The sequence below is a fragment of the Nelusetta ayraudi genome, unplaced genomic scaffold, assembly GCF_046127955.1.
Source record: "Nelusetta ayraudi isolate G7.1 ecotype Tasmania unplaced genomic scaffold, CSIRO-AGI_Nayr_v1 ptg000021l, whole genome shotgun sequence".
In the NCBI taxonomy this organism is placed as follows: Eukaryota; Metazoa; Chordata; class Actinopteri; order Tetraodontiformes; family Monacanthidae; genus Nelusetta; species Nelusetta ayraudi.
In genome coordinates this window covers 571,301-588,634 of record NW_027466071.1, presented here as the reverse complement: position 1 = coordinate 588,634, position 17,334 = coordinate 571,301, and the positions used below count along the sequence as shown (strand labels likewise).

The window sequence follows — 17,334 nt, the reverse complement described above, 5'->3', positions numbered from 1 at the left end:
AAGTGACTAAATAATACAGTACACAGTAAGGGGAAAAAAAAAAAAAAAAAAAACGTCCTGGATGTGGTGCAGCCACGTTGTTCCCGTTCTCCAACCTCCCTGAAAACACGCTGACATTTCCCTCAGGTCCCACAGGACAAGATGTTACGTAAGTTCAATATGAAAAAGGGAAATGGGACAGCTCGCTCTCAAAGAGCTAGTGTGTGTGTGTGTGTGTGTGTGTGTGTGTGGGGGGGGGGGGGGCGCGCGGGGCGCGAGTAGAGGCGACTAGTTACTGTTTCTTATTGTTTGTTTTACCTTTACCCCCCCCAAACATGATTCTACTCTGAGCTGTCTGTCTCATCCTGGAAAACAGTCTTGAAGCGCATCCATCCATCCATCCATCCATCCATAGCCCACCCACCCACCCAGGAGCATTGATTGGTGGCTTGGCTCTCTGTGCCGGGATTTCCTGCACACCGAGTTACCTATCGCTCCCTGGGTGCAGGGGGGAAAAAACCTTTTTAAAAATGCATGCATAAGCCAGGTGGAAATGTCAAGGCTGAGAGCAGTCTGATGTCTCTCAGCACTAAAACAGGCTATTAGTGGGTCCCCCCCCCCCCGTCCCCCTCCGCTTCTTTCTTTTCATTTTTTTGTCCCTCGGCCTTTTACTTCCCGCCCTTTTCAGCGGCTCTGGCGAGGACCCGGCAGTCCGTCGGTGAAGGCGTCCACCGGCGTGTTCCTGGTCCTGGCGAGGTGCTGCAGCCGGAGCTCCTCTCTGAACTCGTAGTTCAGGAGCCCGGGCTCGCGGGCGCACAGATAAGCGTAGGCGTCCGCCAGAGCCCTGAAGTGGGGTATTGTGAGCTCCGTCGGGCGCAGCGTGGGCTCCACGTCCGCCCGCCGCATCATCTCCTCTGTCAGCTCCGGGCGACACGCCTCCGGAAACAACTTCCTGTGGAGGAAGAAGAGGGGGGGGGCAGTGATGAAATGACACAGCACGCAGCATAAGCTCAGAATCAGATCCTTTAAAGCAGAAGTGTCAAACCCAAATACACAGTGAGGCTAAAATGTAAGACTTGGACAAAGTCGCGGGCCAACACTGATATTGATTTTGAAAAAATCTTCCTCCTGATATAACAGTGAGCCTTTTTATTATATGGACTGAAACAAGTTTTGGAACCTTCTTAGAGCCCACTTGTTCAATTTAGTTTATTATTCTTAATTATTAATTACATTTTCCTTAAGAATATTGTACCTTAGAGTTTGTGTTACATTTCATAATCCTCTGTGCAAAATCTTTCATCCACAAACAAGAATTCCCAAGTCAGCCCCGACCTTTGCACATTTTTCTTTGGAATTTAGAATTTTTTGTTAGGTCTTCAAAATTTGCTATACAAAAGAAAAATGAAAAATTGCTCTATCAGTAGGACCCTTTTTCCTGAACCCCCTTAAGATATTCGTCCCTTGAACCATGTCTTTGTTTTCATTACTGATTCGTAACTCATCCTCATTTTTTTTTCTTCTTTTTTTTTGTAAATATCCTTCCAATCAATAATAAAATTAGAGACAAAAATATATTCTTCCGCGCAGGTCGCTCTTTGGTACCGCAGCGTCAACGCAAGTTTAATGCCGGAACGGGGGGGGGTTCACCTCCGGAAGCAAATTACCATCTCTCAGCAACTATTTCAAAATCTGTGAAGTTAATTGAAATCACACAAAAAAAGGCACGAGCCGCTCATGAATTGTTAATCCCCTTCAGCGGGGCGACACGCGCCGCAAACGCGCGCAGCTGGCGCGAGAGGCTGCGCGGATTTGAATATTCAACCGCCGTTTATTTGGGCTCGCGCCCGCCCGCGCTCGCTCGGCGCCGTTTCCCGCTCTCCCTCGCTCGCTCGCTCGCTCGCTCGGAATATTCATGGCGGAGAGTTAAGCATTTATATTTAAAGACGTTTTTCCCCTCCGAGATATTCCTTCTATTCTTTCTCCGCGACCGAGAGAGTGAGAGAGTGAGAGAGTGAGTTGGATGCTCTTTCGGCAGCCGTTTCAGTTCAGTCGCCGGTGCCGCCTCTCCAATTTGGGGTTCCGCCGCCAGCACCGCTGCACCTCCGTCAAAATGTGCTGCCTCGTCTCCCTGCGCCACCTCAATGACTCATAATTGCCGCTCTCGTTTTCCTTTGTTACGCCGGCGGCCCACGTGCTCTTTGCTAACAGGCTGTGTGTGTGTGTGTGTGTGTGTGTGTGTGTGTGTGTGTGTGTGTGTGTGTGTGTGTGTGTGTGTGTGTGGCACTTTGGAACAGTGTTCACAGTGGTGCTGCAGTACTCCAGATCGCTCTTGGACTCGGGAGGCATTTTTTTTTTTTTTAACTCGGCCTTGGCCTGGAAAGTCTCGGTTTTGTCTTGGACCAGAACTCTGGGTCTTGTCTCGGTGCTCTCTCGTCCTGATAATGTCTTGGTCTCGGTTTGGCGCGGTCTTGACTACGACACTAGTTCACGGGGGTAAAGATAGGAAAAGACTGCCAACAAATAAAGTTGCGTCTTTTCTATCCTCCGAGTCAGAAATCTTTCCGACTAACGACGACATGAGGGGGGCCTGCGAGCGGCTTAAGGGGGCGGGGGGGTGGGGGGGGCTTCAATGGAGGGGAGTGAGGGATGAGGCGGAGCGCGGCGTCGAGTTTCTACGGCTGCTTACTCGATTCCTTTGTGACAGTACTTCCTGCGGAACTGGAAAACATTCCTGACGACTCTCTCCACCAGCTTGAAGGGCTGCTGGACCTGGGGCTGGACCAGAGGGGTGAATTGGACCACCCCCACGTCCACCTACACAGACACACACAGACACACGCAGGGAGGGGAGGGAGGGTGAGGTCAGCACACCTATGAACACATACATTTCAAAGAGTGAACCCAGGAGGATGACGAAAAAATGCCGAGAGATAGAAAGAATAGAAAGACAGAAAGAGCGAGTGTGTGTGTGTGTGTGTGTGTGTGTGTGTGCCAGAGAGAGCGAGAGAGAGAGAGAGAGAGAGAGAGAGAGAGAGAGGAGTTTGGAGAATGCAAAGCGCCTCGAAGGGGAAGGAGAAGAGAGGAAGAAAAAAAAGAAGAAGTCTGGGCTGGAAAAGGTCGTGAGAGTGGCAGGGAGCCGGACAAAGAGGAGAAAGAAAGAAAGGAGGGCCGGCAGAAAATCAGATGACGCAGCACGTCTGCCTGGCGAGCTGCTTTCTAGTTGCCACAGTAACACCTCCGAGACGGGCCGTGGAGACGGAGCATCTCGCTGCCTTTTCAGCCTCCCCCCCCCCCCTCGCCGTCACTTCTAAATCAGCTTCTCAGCTTTTGTTTTCCTCTTTCTTTTATCTTTTCTCCCCACCAGCAGCCTGGCTTTCGCAGCGCCACTCGTCTCTTGGTCCGACCACCCTTGGACCACCCTTGGACTGATCGGCCTCGGCCTCGGCCGAGCGACGAGCAACGAGGCCGGTGGAGCGCGAGCGTTTATAGATCCAGCGGTGGGCACGGCGGTTCACTGCAGGAAGGCTCTTTGACTACAAATGAGAGATAGGAATGGAGGGGCTGTGGGGGGGGGAGAAATGACTCCCCGGAAAAAAAAAAGCAAGCCGGCTGTGCCGAGGTTTCCTTATCGTCGCGCTGATAATCTTTCAATAACAGCTGTGCGGTTGCGGTGAGGACCTTTTTGCTCCTGATTGATGTATTTTAAAGCTTCCTGTGTCACACCCCCCACGCCCCCCTCCAGCCCGCCGGGCAGACAGGACACGCCGATAAACTGACGGGGACCACCGCTTCATTCTCCCATCACTCCGATGCTCAGCCTACAAAAGATGAAAGGCACATCGAGATGGAAGCCATTTTTTTTTTTTTTTTTTTTTTAAGTTTCCTCCTGTAAACATTGTGGAATGGAACGATGTGTTTGTCCACATGAAACCATATGCCCGTGAGTGGCGCTGTGACAGACGTGCACCAAAAAAAAAAGCAGAATGCGATGTCAGCAAACGCAAGAAGAAGTAGAAGAAGAAGAAGAAGAAGAAGAGGAACAAGGAGGAAGAGGAAAGCGTGGACCGGCAATCTCTTTGCGATGCTTTCAGAAAAGCAGCAGCAGAAGAAGAAGAAGAAGAAGAAGAAGGAGGAGGAAGAGGAAGAGGAAGAGGACAGAGATATGCAATCTAATCTGTTCTACTTGGTGCCATGCGGCCTTTGCGGGACGACCTCAGCGTTCCCAGAAGACGGGCTGCTGTGGAAGCGGGTGGCCGACCAGCGGGCAGCAGAGCGGAGCGGCCGCCTGTCTGTCTCCAGATAGCCGCTCGCTCACTGTCAGACCGCACAGCGTCTCACTGAGCAGACTGACAATGAGGCGTCAGCCGGCGCTGGCCTTTGCAACAAACATTTCATTACCATTGAGAGCTTTTTGCCTTCCAGCGCCTCTCAGATTCAGAGTCTTTGTGCAGAGAGAAAACACGACGGGCGTTTTGCTGAATCAGCATTTTCGAGATCCGGAATGACGAGATGTAGGGACAGAATACAGCCAAAGAATATACATTGCAGCCGATAGGAGAGGGAACCTGTGGTCACGGCGTCTCAGTCGCTTCGGACCTCATTTGTACTTGTTGTTTGTTCCCTTGCTCTGTTGCTGAGACTGTCTCTCCAGAATCTAAATGAGCAGGGATCCAGGAGACGCAGCTGTCGGCATTCGGATTTAACGATTTGTTTTATTTTATTTCCCAACAGCGTAACCGCGGCCTTCCTTTAGAAATTCATCAGGGAGGTTGGGGCTGGGGGTGGGGGTGGGGGTGGGGGGGGGGGGGGGGTGGGGGGGGTATTGACGAGAAAGTGAGCTTGAGAGCGGGAGTTGACTCCCTGCAGGATCCAGCATCAGCCTAGCATCGAGCGCAGTCTGTTGCCAAAGTCATAAACTTCTTTGGTCAGCTCTTGGTTTGAATAAACAAATCTACACGCATCGGCATGTCGATTAGTTTTAGATTTGCACACATCCAAAATTATTTGCGTTCTACTGTGGAGAAAATTAAAACCACAACAGAGGTTGACGGACGAAGACCGCCCACGGCTGTTGGCGAGATGCACTGCTGCGTTATTGGAGAGTTGAGCGTCTCACTTGGCGCACCAAGGAAACACGACAACAAGAGCGGGTTATTTTTCAACAGACGCATAAAGGCCGTGTGACTCGTGACTCATTCATAGCTGCCCTATGGCCTTCCCGGGGTCGCGGCGCCAGGCGCTCCTGAGCGTTGCACGTGAACGATTTCAAGTCTTTCATTCTTGCCGTAAAGCTCGGAAGTTGTTCTCAGAAGCACTCGTGAGCTTCTGAGGGGGGGGCTACGTCTCTCGTTAAATCCCAGCGCAGGCGATAAGTTCAGGCAGCGCGGCCTCCTCGTCTTTAATTTTTAAGCGCTGATTTTTATTGTGCCGCACAAATGTCACCGTTGAACGACGGCGTCCACAGTTTATTTGTGTCGGTGACGGGACTTGGCTCCGACTCGAGGTCTTCGTTGTTAATACCGCCCGCGCGCGGGCCTTCGCGGCTGTTGTCGGCGGTCGTCGTCCGGGGCGCTGAGAGAATAATAAACATGCTGGGCTTCCATCTTCCTGTATTCGGTGTCCGCAGCAGCAGAAACACCTCCATCGGTTCCCGGGTGATGTAGGATAGAGAACGCCATCTGTTAGGAAGTTGTAATAAAAAAAAAAGCAGGGAACGTCTTTAATTTCACTCTCTGCTGGAATAATTAGGCCATTTATATTCCGCGCCTCGTGATTTAGGAGGGCGGGGGGGAGGGGGTGGGGGGGGGGAGAGTCGATATTGCCACTACACAGGCAGCAGCAGCGTCTCAAGCCGTCAGGTTGTCCAAGTCACTTTGCCGCCTTGATTTATACGCGGCCTTGCGACATGGCTTCGTCGGGTGGCGCCGGTGGAATACATCTCGCCTCTCCGCCATTAATCTTCCTCCTGATAACCTCCATGTGCAAGGGAACTCCGTCCTAAATCAAGCGGCGGGACCCTCGACTGGGGCTCCTACGAGTGGACCAGCCGCCTCAGAACCTCCTCGCCTTACTGGGAGGTTGTGAGTTCGATCCCTGGCCGGATTCATTTTTTTTTACAAAGACTGTAAAAATGGTAGCCATTGCCTCTGTGCTTGGCTTACAAAAAGACTGTTCAAATTGTGCCCATTGCCACCGTGCTTGGCATACCAAAGAATGTTAAAATGGCAGCCACTGCCTCCCTGCTTGGTACTTATTATTTGGGGTTGGAATTGCTGGGGTTCGATCACCCAATGATCCCCAAGCTCCTCATTGGTCTCTCAGGGGATGGGCCAAACGCAGAGGACTAATTTCATATCCTTCGGGGATGTGACAATCAGGGGGACTTTTAACTTTAATACCCTGTATACCTTGCGGAGGCCAGGACCGTCGAGAAGGAGGGGTCGCAGACTGACCTATCGACCTCATCAGCATGAAATCCCGGATATCTCGCCATTTCTCGGGGTTCCCACTTCCTGACACGTGCACCACAACTGCGAATGTCGGACACTGCGAGTGTTCTGCAGGCTCCGGCCATAATTATTCGCGGAGGGGAACAGTGGTCGTGTGTGTGTGTGTGTGTGTGTGTTTGAAAGCGAATTGTATTTGAAGGAGAAATAAACAAAACGTAATCATCACTGCTAATTTAGCTTCCATATGGGATGCTGCAAGGACCCCTATGCGAGCTAATTAAAAACACTGCCTCGCTTCGCCAATTTGACTCTTACGTAAAGACACTTTGAACCTCCTCTCTCACATGCCGTATAATAGCCAGTCAGACGACTTCACTTGGCGCCAAAAGAAATGCTTTCACAGCACTGATATGCATTTTCGCAGGGCGAGCGGAAAAGTGATTTCTGCCTAAAAGTCACACACGTCTCAATTTGGTTTCACCTGATGGCCTTTTCTCAACCAACTAAGTACAGTCGCGCACGTCCAATTGAGTTGGGAAGTAACTTGACCCTCGACATTTTACTTTCACTCCCTACATTTGTACACAAATATCTGTAATTTTTACTTTTTACATTGGAAAAACACACTTGTGACGTTTCAAAGATGCAAATTATTTTAAAAGTAATTCACTTATTGAATTATAGTTGTTGAGGAATTTGTTGTTATTAAAAGTGCAAACAAAATTTCTCACTGGTCATAACTATTACTGATTACAGTTTGCTTGTGCTGCAGTTGATAAAAACAAAACAAAACAAACAAACAAACAATAGTATTTGGGAGTACAAAAGCTGTTCAAAATGGTCCAGATGCTCATGCAAGACCTCTGGTCAGTTTAGTCTCCATTATTCTGCTGCATGCTGCTTCTTTTCCATTTTTGCAAAATCACCAACCAATGTGTTTCATTAATGGCAAAAAAAACAAAAACAACCAAACATATTTACTGAAGTAAATTGCAGAACCTGTACTTTTACACAGGTATTCATACATTTACTTTATTTAGTCTTTGTATTTAAAATACAGAATGTGAAGACTTTTATCACCGCTGCCTATTAACATATTCGCCCTTTGCCCTATTTTCACGCGTCTGACCTTCCCAGAGCCCAGCAGTGGGAACTCCATTACTCAAACCCTGGGGTTTCTCCCAGCTCACCTTTCCCCGTGTTCACCTCTGATGTCTTTCTTGGTCAGTTCTTGCCCAATGGCGCGCGAGTGGTAATTTGTCATGTCCCTCTAAGCGTAACCAAGACGAGATGGCAGGGGACCCGGGGGGGGCGCCCGCCTCTTCAAGCTATACCTGCACCGCCAACACGCCGCACCAACGCTTACGTAATAGTGGACCCGTCCGCTTGTGAGCGTGCAGGGAACGGAGGGGGGGGCGTGGGGGGGGGCGTAGAAGACGGCTACGTATATCCAACGGAGGAATACAAGAGAGGCTCGCGGAGATCCTGCAACCACCAAAGGGGAGAGGAGCTGCATTAATCATGACACTACCCCCTGGAAGACAACCTCCATTACATCACTGGAGGAGGAGGGCCGCGCTCTCGCTGGAGAAAGGCAGCAGTCAATACAGCTGAATGTATTTTACTGTGCTGCTGTTGCTCGAGGGCTCTGAGGTGGAGGGGCCGTTGGCTTCCAGCCTCGGCATTCTCCCCTCCTGGAAAACTGCCTGCGGCGTTCACGCGGGATCGTCGGAACACTGCTTTCCTGCCGCGACCGGCTCCTCTGAGAGACGCACTCGTCACAGCCGCGCAGAAACTCGGGACGAGAAAACATTACATTTAAAGGTCCAGTGTCCAATATTTGGCTTGATTTATGATTTTTGTGTCGGCGAAACTTATTATATTGCTCATAAAATACATTAACAAAAGTGTATAATCGCAGTACAATAAAAGTAATTTGCTTTTCCAACCCTTACAGTGGTTCTTGTATATATAAGAATAGACATAGAGCAAGAGTCTTGCTCCCAGTTCGCTGCCATCTTGCCCCGCCATATTTTCCGGTGTGGACAATCCCGTCTGCCTGACAGCGCGTTTCGTAATTAGGGTGACTTCTCGCGTCTTCAAATAAACCAACGAAGAAGAAGGTGGACAAGGGTATCCAGGTTTGTGTGCGCAGGCCACCGTAGCTCACGGGCAAACTCAGGAGGGGGGAGGGGGGGGGGGGAATAGTGAAAGATGCTGCAATCTAAAATGTAACCACTTGATGTCACTGTTTCTTCTTTAAAATTTCCAAATATTACACACTCAACCACTGCAATGACAAGCAGCCCAGGAAGGAGTAAATACGGCTAGGGGAAAATCTCTGTCATTTAACTTGTTAAGTGGGGGCGGGCGGAGCGGGGGGGGGGGGTCTTAAATGCAGAACTCAATGACTCGGTCTTAATGGACAAAGCCCAACAGTCTCATTAATCAAGCCAAAGCCGGCAATTTAGCGACGCGTCACAAAAGTGCTTCGCCTCGCGCTGGTTGACACGTCTACTGGACGTTGGGCCTCTCTACCAAACAAGATCGCGCCGCGGCCATCGCGCGGGCACCCCCAGACGACGACGCTGCCTCCTCGTGGCGGCAGAAGCACAGAAATCAATTAAGCGAGGGAGGCGGGAGGCATAAAAGGAGCTGGGATGCAAATGAAGCGATTAAAGCCCCCCCCCCACCCAAGCAACCCCTTGTGTGGTCAAAAGGAGGAGCGTGGCCGGGCTACGCCGCAGCAAGGCTGAAAGAGAGGCTGATAAAATAAAGAGGAGCGGGGCTCCTAGTAGCCGTCCAGGTCGTCTCACATGCACTCACCCCGGTGGATGTTTACCGGGCTTTGCTCTCCGCTCCCTCCGTCTTTCTCCTCTCTTTCTTTTACCCACTCCAACTCAAATCTATTCATTTATTTATCTTTCCGCCTACAGAGCAACATCAGCTCTCAGGATCTCATCGGTTCCACAGGGACGGGGTCACACGCGCTCCTCGCTGCAGCAAGCATACGTGTGTGTGTGTGTGTGTGTGTGTGTGTGTGTGAAGGTGCTGCAAAGATGCCTCATCCTGCTGCCTGGTGGTCCCCCCCCCCCAACCCCAACCAACCTCCCACCGCCCGCAAAAGGGACGAGCGAGGATGAGGCGTCCCACAGGAGGGCACCGCCGTGCACATCATCTCCACATGCCGGCCACATCTCAGGCTAAGAAACGGTTTCCAGGCAGCTGGAGCAGCTGGAGGGAGCGCAGGGGCCGCAGTAAACCAACAGATCAATAGCCAAACAGATCAATCGCGACCACCGTATCTCCGCGCAAACGGTCGCACGCGCTTGTGGCCAATACCTGGGCTGTTGGAATCCAACCGGGACACCGCAGAGGAAATCATTTCTCGCACGCTGGCTTTGCTTTGCCCATTTGCCCATGCGGCAAAACCAAAAATAATAGCCGCACACATCTGCACATTCAAGGTTATCAGGCCTCGTCGTCCTGTCTGATTTATTTATTTATTTATTTTTTCCTACCCCGCCCGCCCTACTCACTCTCTCGTTTTTGTCCTCTTTGTCATTCGTGAATCAAGGCCACCCGAAGCCACTCCCACCCTTGTTGTACGGCCTCCGCGGAGATGCAGGGGTAGCAGCTGTGAGTTTTAGGCTCCCGCTGACTGATGCCTGATGAATTTGGCGCCCCAGGGAGGGTCAGTTTTTGGCAGGGTGAGGCACACATGCTCCTCTGGCCTCTGGACCAAGTCACGTAAAAACAAACAGGGCCGTGGACAGTGCGCACTTCTGATCGGCTCATGTGTTTGGAAGGATAGCAGAATAACCCGCCCCCCCTCCCACACACACACACACACACACACACACACACACACACACACACACACACACACACACACACACACACACAAGCACCGTAATTAGATTACCCTCCCCAGTCGTGCAGCACGGCTGCATGTGGATGTCTAATCGTGAATTTCCATCTCTTGCGTTTCCTTATCGTTTGAGAACAGCATCGTTGCAAGTGTTGCTGAGCAGCCCGACGCAGGAATTGGATGCTGTTAATTTTTATTTGACATCTAGTTTGCGTGCACTGCGAGTGTTGTATGCATCTTACTAGAGGGGCGAGGCAAGATGCTTCATTTGAGTGACAGATAACTGACAGATAACATTGTGCCAGGCTTTGAAAATCATATCATGAGAGGTTAAATACTGTAATATGACCATTTATGCTTTGGCATGGTACAGCTTTTTTGAATAATAATAATAATAATAATAATAATAATAATAATAATAATAATAATAACAATAATAATAATAATAATAATAATAATAATGACGTTTATTTTATTACATTGTAGAATTAGTTTTAATCTACTTTAATACCGCAATTTATTTTTTTAATGATGATCACTATCTTTTTGGTCCATCTTCCATACTGGTAGTGAACTACGATGACTGGCATTGGTGCTGTATATGCAATTACTGTGGGAAATGATGTTAGGAATTCGAGGATCATAATAAAGCAGCAGCTAATGGGGGATCGAAACAAACAAACAAACGGAAATAACTTTAATTAGTGAAGTCAAGAAAATAGCTTCGTTAGCTGCAGACAAGACGTCTTGGGATTACGTGTTTATCCGAGTTTACTCGTAGCTTTTTTATGGGCGAGGAGATTTTCGACGTTCGCCTCCAGGAATCAAGTTAAATGTTAGCCGGCTGTGGTCGATTGTGGCCGAGCGGTGCTGTTCGTGACGTGAGAGGCTCCGGTACTTAGAAAGTTGTTGTTGTGGGGCAGACGGGACGCGCGCGCGCGCGCGCGCACACACACACACACACACACACACACACACACACACACACACACACACACACACACACACACACACACACACACACGTTAAACGGACTTCCGTCTCCGTCCCGCCCAGCACCTTCTTGTGTCCCCTCGGCGGTGGAACCAGGCGCGTCCACATTGTCCGGTGCACGCGTATTGCAGGCGCCGCGGTAAAGCGCGCAGCCCGCTGGCGTGCAGCATCAGCGACTTGTGTGATTTATCATGTCGGTAGCGACAGCACTGAATCTCTGACGAGCGCTCCGAGAGGGGGAGAGCCGAGCAAAAGTGAATTATACGCGCGACCAAGGGAATGCGATGGGTCATTGACAAGCGTTCGAGCCGATAACGCGAACCAGGGCGTCTTTTCAGGGGGTTTCCGGTTTTCAAAATAAGGTCACCCGTGCTGTGAAGACTAATTTCGCAGCCGATAGAATGTATTTGCAGTCATTAGTTGGAGGTTTTGAGAATCATCTCAACGACTTCAAAGGATTAGATCTGGAATACATTTACCATTGCAGATGATTTGAAAGCGAACATTTCAAATTTACATAATTTGAAGGCTACTAGTGTTGCATTACTCCGGATTTGTCTTGGTTTCAAGAGCACTTTTTAAGGGTCTCTGTCTCATCTCGGACTCTGAGGCATTTTTACTCTGTCTTGTCTCGGTCTAGATGGACTCGAACCCCAAATGTCTTGGTTTTGTCTCGATCTCGATACTCTCTAGTCTTGGTTGGTGCGGTCTTGACTACAACACTAGAGGCTAGACAAGCCCCCCCCCCCTACTTAAAATAGACCAAGACACAGTTTCAGTTTGTATTACCTACATCGTCCTAGTATTCAAAGGATCCCATTACTGCCTCAACTCGTTTTTGTTCTGATCAAGACAACGTCCAACCTCAAAAAGGACCACAATCACATCAAAGGCACACATTCATCAATGTCGTACCAAAAGTGTTTCAAGGTCTGGAAACTTCACAGTATACATCCTTCAACACTAACATAATCAGATTTTCAGTTTCCCATTGAAACAAAGTCAGCTTGGATTACGTTTCCAACTACTGAGGCGATGAAAACCACCCTTATTTTTGAAAGTTCACATATCTGCATCCTATCGCAAACCAAACCAGTAGTTGCCAATCACATCCACGAGACACATCCCGTAAATTAAAAATAAATAAATAGATAAATAAAAATCCAACATCCGCAATCTTTAAGCGCGACCTGCGCGAGTTGCCCGACACGCCTCTCGTTAAAGTGAAAGGAATAACAGGATAGTCGCAGTGCACTGCGTGTCAGCACGTTTGCATCTTTTCAATGAGTTTTACCGCTGCGTACCTAATAGGCGCGCACGGCCGGATGTCATAGCGTGGCTGCTGGTTGGCGCGAGGAGGTAGGAGGTAGGAGGGACGGCAGGCAGGCAGGCAGGCAGACTGACTGACTGACTGACTCGCTCGCTCCCTCGCTCGCTCCCTCGCACTTCGCCTCCTCATCAGCCGGTTTGTCTCCCGATGAGTGCGTGTTTACAGGAACCGCTGCGAACAACGTGACGCGGCAGCGCCAGCTCTGCACCAGCCCCGGGGTAAGCAACCGTCTTCATACTGATTTTGATTTTTAAAATTTCCTCAGTGGGCAGATGAACAACGGACGGAAATAAATAAATATTGGAAAAAAAAAAAAAAAAAAAAGAATTCACAGCGAGCACCGAGAAGAGTAGTTAGAAGCGCGGACGGTCCATTTTGAACACAATGCGCCAGCAAATAAGTGCGACGGCACACAATTTGGAGCCGTTTTTTATTCATAAAGTTTAACTGCATCCGGCGGATTTATTTGAAGAACATATCCATTTTTATTTTTATTTTTATTTATTTTTATTTTTTGGGGGGGTGCCGCAAGCGTACGAGACGTGACTGCTCCGACAAAAGGTGGGCTTGTTTACACAGTAAAACAGCTCGGGGAAAATTCAAAGTGGTCGAATCTCCGGCACCACGAAGTGCGGGCGGCGCGACGGCCACTGCAGCTTTAAGTGCACATAGCTCGTGAGCATTGCAAAATGCCACAAAGTCCCCTTTGCCTCCTCCAGTAACAGCTCTATGGGGCTCCGCTGAGGAAAAGGGAGACACAGGAGCACATGCACAACAACCACCACACACACACACACACACACACACACACACACACACACACACACACACACACACACACACACACACACACAGAGATTGGCTTCACCTACAGTACAGCCAGCTGGAGCTGGAGCTGGAGCCGACTCTTAACGCTCACGCTTGCCTTTGTTTGCAGCCCAAGGAGGGGGAAAAAAAGAAAAGTCTGCTTGTGTGTGGCGAGGTGGAGGGAAGGAGGGAGGGAGGGAGGGAGTGCGGCGGTGGTGGCGGCGGGACGCGCTCACTTCATTTTCTCTTCTTCTCCCCCTCGTTTCCCTCCTTCAGTGCGAGCTGAGGAACTGGGGGGGATTTCACGGAGGAGCGCGGCGGCGGAGGAGGACGACGAGGAAGAAGAGGAGGACGAGGAGGAGGAGGAAGAGAGGGGTGGACTGCCGGATGCTGCCCGGCGAGGACGAAGGCTGAAGGAGGCAGCGGGCGGCGGGCGGCGGGCAGCAGCAACCTGTAGCGGAGCACCATGGCCTCCACGGGCGTGCAGATCTTCGGCTTCGTGCTGGCGCTGCTGGGCATCATGGGCGCCATGGTGGCCACGCTGCTGCCCAACTGGAAGGTGAGCGCCGACGTGGGCGCCAACATCATCACGGTCATCTCGCAGATGCAGGGCCTGTGGATGGACTGCACGTGGTACAGCACGGGCATGTTCAGCTGCACGCTCAAGTACTCGGTGCTGTCGCTGCCCGCCTACCTGCAGACGGCGCGCACCACCATGGTGCTGTGCTGCGTGCTGGCCGCGCTGGGCCTCTGCCTGGCCTCGCTGGGGCTCAAGTGCACGCGCTGGGGCGGGGGGCGGCGCTCCAAGCGGCACGCCGCCATCGCCGGCGGCGGCTGCTTCGTGGCGGCGGGCTTCCTGTGCCTGGTGCCGGCGTCCTGGTTCACCAACGAGGTCATCACCAACTTCCTGGACTCCAGTGTGCCCGAGAGCAACAAGTTCGAGCCCGGCGGCGCCGTGTACGTGGCCTTCGTGTCGGCGGGCTTCCTCTTCACGGGCGGCTGCATCTTCTGCGTGTCGTGCCCGAGGAAGAGGCACGGCCCCCACGACCTGGTGCTGCTGCCGCCGCCCCCCGACAAGCTGCTGCTCCAGCAGCAGCAGCAGCAGCTCCAGCAGGAGCTCCAGCACCAGTACTGCTCGCTCTCCCCGCTGGACAATAAGACCGGCTACAGCCTGCAGGACTACGTGTGATATAAGCAGCAGCAGCAGCAGCAGCAGGAGCGTTGAAGAAGTGAGGGGGGAAAAAAAGGACGGGCGACGACGACTTTTGATTCCCCGTTTTTGCCTCCATCTCGGTCCTCTACCTTTTTTGTTTTTCTGCAAGCACAAGCCGTGGAGGTATCTCCCTCAGCGAGACGTGCAAGAAAAGGGGAAGCCGGGGACGGGGCGCTGCGGCTGAAACCCGCAAACGCAGACGTCCTTCATCAGTAGAAATCACAGTAAAGAGTTCCCTCGGGAATGGATTAAGCAAATAAGGGAGGGGGGGGAGCCTCCTGTGTAGATTTTTGTTTTCTTTTTGCCCAAAGGATTGAATTCTACCGGAGGATGGGGAAAGAGGGGGAATGGGAGGGTAGGACGAAAAAAAAAAGAAGCAATCATTAAGCTGCTATTTACAATCGTTACCCTCCTAACCGAGAAGATGGGGAAATGTATGTGTGTGTGTGTGTGTGCGTGTGAGGGAGAAAGAGAGAGACAGAGAGAGCAGTTGTAGGTGGAAAACACTCTCATAGCCAAGCCATTGTAGATTTTTCTTATTCCGGGGGTCCGATTGCAAATGGTCGTATTTTTCTGATGATTTTTCTTCTTGCCAGCTACTAGAATGCCAGCTACTGGAATGATGTTGATATTTTTGCCTCCGAAAAGCATGACAAGAGTATCTGGTCGACGACTTCTGAGACGTAGCCACTTAATGCCTGTGCCTGAAAAGCTGTAGAAACATTTCACCACCCCTACCCCCTACCATCCCACCCCACCCGGAGCGGCTCAGAGAGGGACTGACTGTCAGGCGGAGGAGGAGGAGGAGGTGGTGGAGGAGGAGATGTTGGCTTGCTGGGCTGCATGCGATGCAGAGGGGCAGGAGGAGAGATTCAATAGTCGTGCAGAGTGGGACGCCTCGCATGCTGTTTTTTTTTTTTCTTCCTTTTCTTGCGGCGTTAATAATACGTCCGCACAACACAGACGACACAACACAACCGAGTCTCGGCCCGTCTCACCGTCAGACGTGCACGCCCACGTGCCCGTGTGTGCTCGCGCTCCTGCGCATGTGTGAGTGTGTTTATTGCACACACAATAAACGCTCAGACAAGCCGCCCCCCCCCCCCATATTTTTTTTCCTTTTTTTTTTTTTTTTTTGCATGTTCTTTTCACTCCCCCTGTTATCCTCCTCCACACTGCCATGGTAACAGCATCTGCCATTCACATGTCTGCATTGTCTGAGGGCAAGTCGGCGTGATTGATTGCTTGCTTGTTTTTGGGTTTTTTTTTGGGAAGGTTTTTTTTGGTGGCGGTGCAACATTTCTTTGCTTCAGCCGTGGTCCCGCCAGCTTGCGCTAATCCCCGCCCCCCCCCCCCCCCCCCCCTTTATTAGCCGGCGACACACGAGGCAGCATCCCTGCGCCCTGGCCGGAGAGGTTTTATTTTTTCAATTTATTTATTAAAAAAAGAAAGAAATGTTCTCCTCTCTGCTGCGAACGGCTGTTTTAAGGACGGAGCGGCCGGCTGGGCGGCAGCTAAAAAAGCTTCCAGTCGTTCGCATATGCTCCCAGCCCGCACCTGCAGACCGTCTCTGTGGCTGGAACTGCAGGTTTTTTTCTCCTACCCCTCCCCCCCCACCTGTCCCCGTCCCTGGCTCGCCTCCCCAAAACCTCCCTCCCAGCCCGTGACGAAAGGAGAAGGCGATGCATGATGAAAGCATGGCTCGCTCCAAAAACGCATTACACAAAAAAAACTCCCGCCCACTCCCGTACGTCATGCCTCCACATATTCGCCCTCCTCCAGTGTTTGGTCTCTCCGCCGGTTGAGGGGGGGGGGGGGGTATCGGAGGTGTTGTTTTTGTTTTGTTTTTTTCTGCGCTTGAGAGACGGCCTTGGCAGTGATGTATAGAACAGCACATTCTCTCATACGCTCCCACCATAAACATGCTGCTCTCCCTGCCTCCCCCGCCGCCCCCCCCCCCCCCCGCCGCCGCCCCCCCCCCCCCCCCCCCCCCCCAGTGGATAAGCAGATGGCTGAGCCCAGCTTGCCACCTGCAGGCCGCTGCCGGCACGCCACGGGCGCCTCCGCGGGCACGTCGTTCCCGGAAGCTCTCGAGGGGAGCGGCGAAGCGTCGACTCGACACCGCCGGACGTCGTTCAGGCGCAGATTCTTCTCGGGCCGGAGACAGAAGTTTTGTTTTTTTTTTTCTCTTTTGCCTCCCCGACAATAATCTCACTGCCCGGGCACCGTGAACAATGCAATAAAAAAAAAGACAAAAAAAAAAAAAACGTCAAAGAATGTGCCATGTCATCGACTAATACCGACACGTTACGCGTTTCAAGAATGTGCCAAATCGTCTCATGGTGACACGTTTTTTTTAATACCGTCTGCATTACCGTTTGTTTATTTATCTATTTATTTGTTTCATCGCCTCGTTTGTACGTGAATTATACACCAGGAAATGTTTCATGGATTTGTTCTGCCAGACCAGGTCTCGAGTCATCTTTCCAGCTTTCGAGGGTTATTCTAAATCCTCTTTCTTCCTCATTCCCGAAAGGACCGTAACACTTCACAGGGCATAGAGGATTGATGTCTGATTGTTTTTTCTTTTTGTTTCCCTTTGAACTATACGATTATCTACATGTACACTGTATGTCTGTGACAACTGTACACAAGTATCTATGCTCCGAAGATGTTTTTTGCTTTTGCT

The 17,334-nt window shown here is 51.0% G+C and overlaps 2 protein-coding genes across 4 annotated transcripts in view; one reads left to right on the top strand and one right to left on the bottom strand.

Moving 5' to 3' along the window:
• Positions 1–328: 328 nt before the first annotated feature.
• tfb1m (transcription factor B1, mitochondrial) overlaps positions 329–17,334 on the bottom strand; it is a 31,457-nt gene continuing 14,451 nt past the window's right edge. For all 3 annotated transcript variants that reach the window (XM_076027496.1, XM_076027495.1, XM_076027497.1), the window contains exons 7-8: positions 2,669–2,796; positions 329–931 (exon numbers count right to left, since the gene is read on the bottom strand). In XM_076027496.1, the coding sequence (XP_075883611.1) occupies positions 664–931; positions 2,669–2,796 (396 nt within the window). In that variant the 3' untranslated portion in view covers positions 329–663. The remainder of the gene's footprint in view (positions 932–2,668; positions 2,797–17,334) is intronic.
• Positions 12,660–14,621, top strand: LOC142888991 (claudin-20). Its single transcript, XM_076027498.1, has 2 exons — positions 12,660–12,843; positions 13,709–14,621. Exon 2 carries the CDS (start codon positions 13,899–13,901, stop codon positions 14,619–14,621), a length of 723 nt encoding a protein of 240 aa, XP_075883613.1. The 5' UTR covers positions 12,660–12,843; positions 13,709–13,898.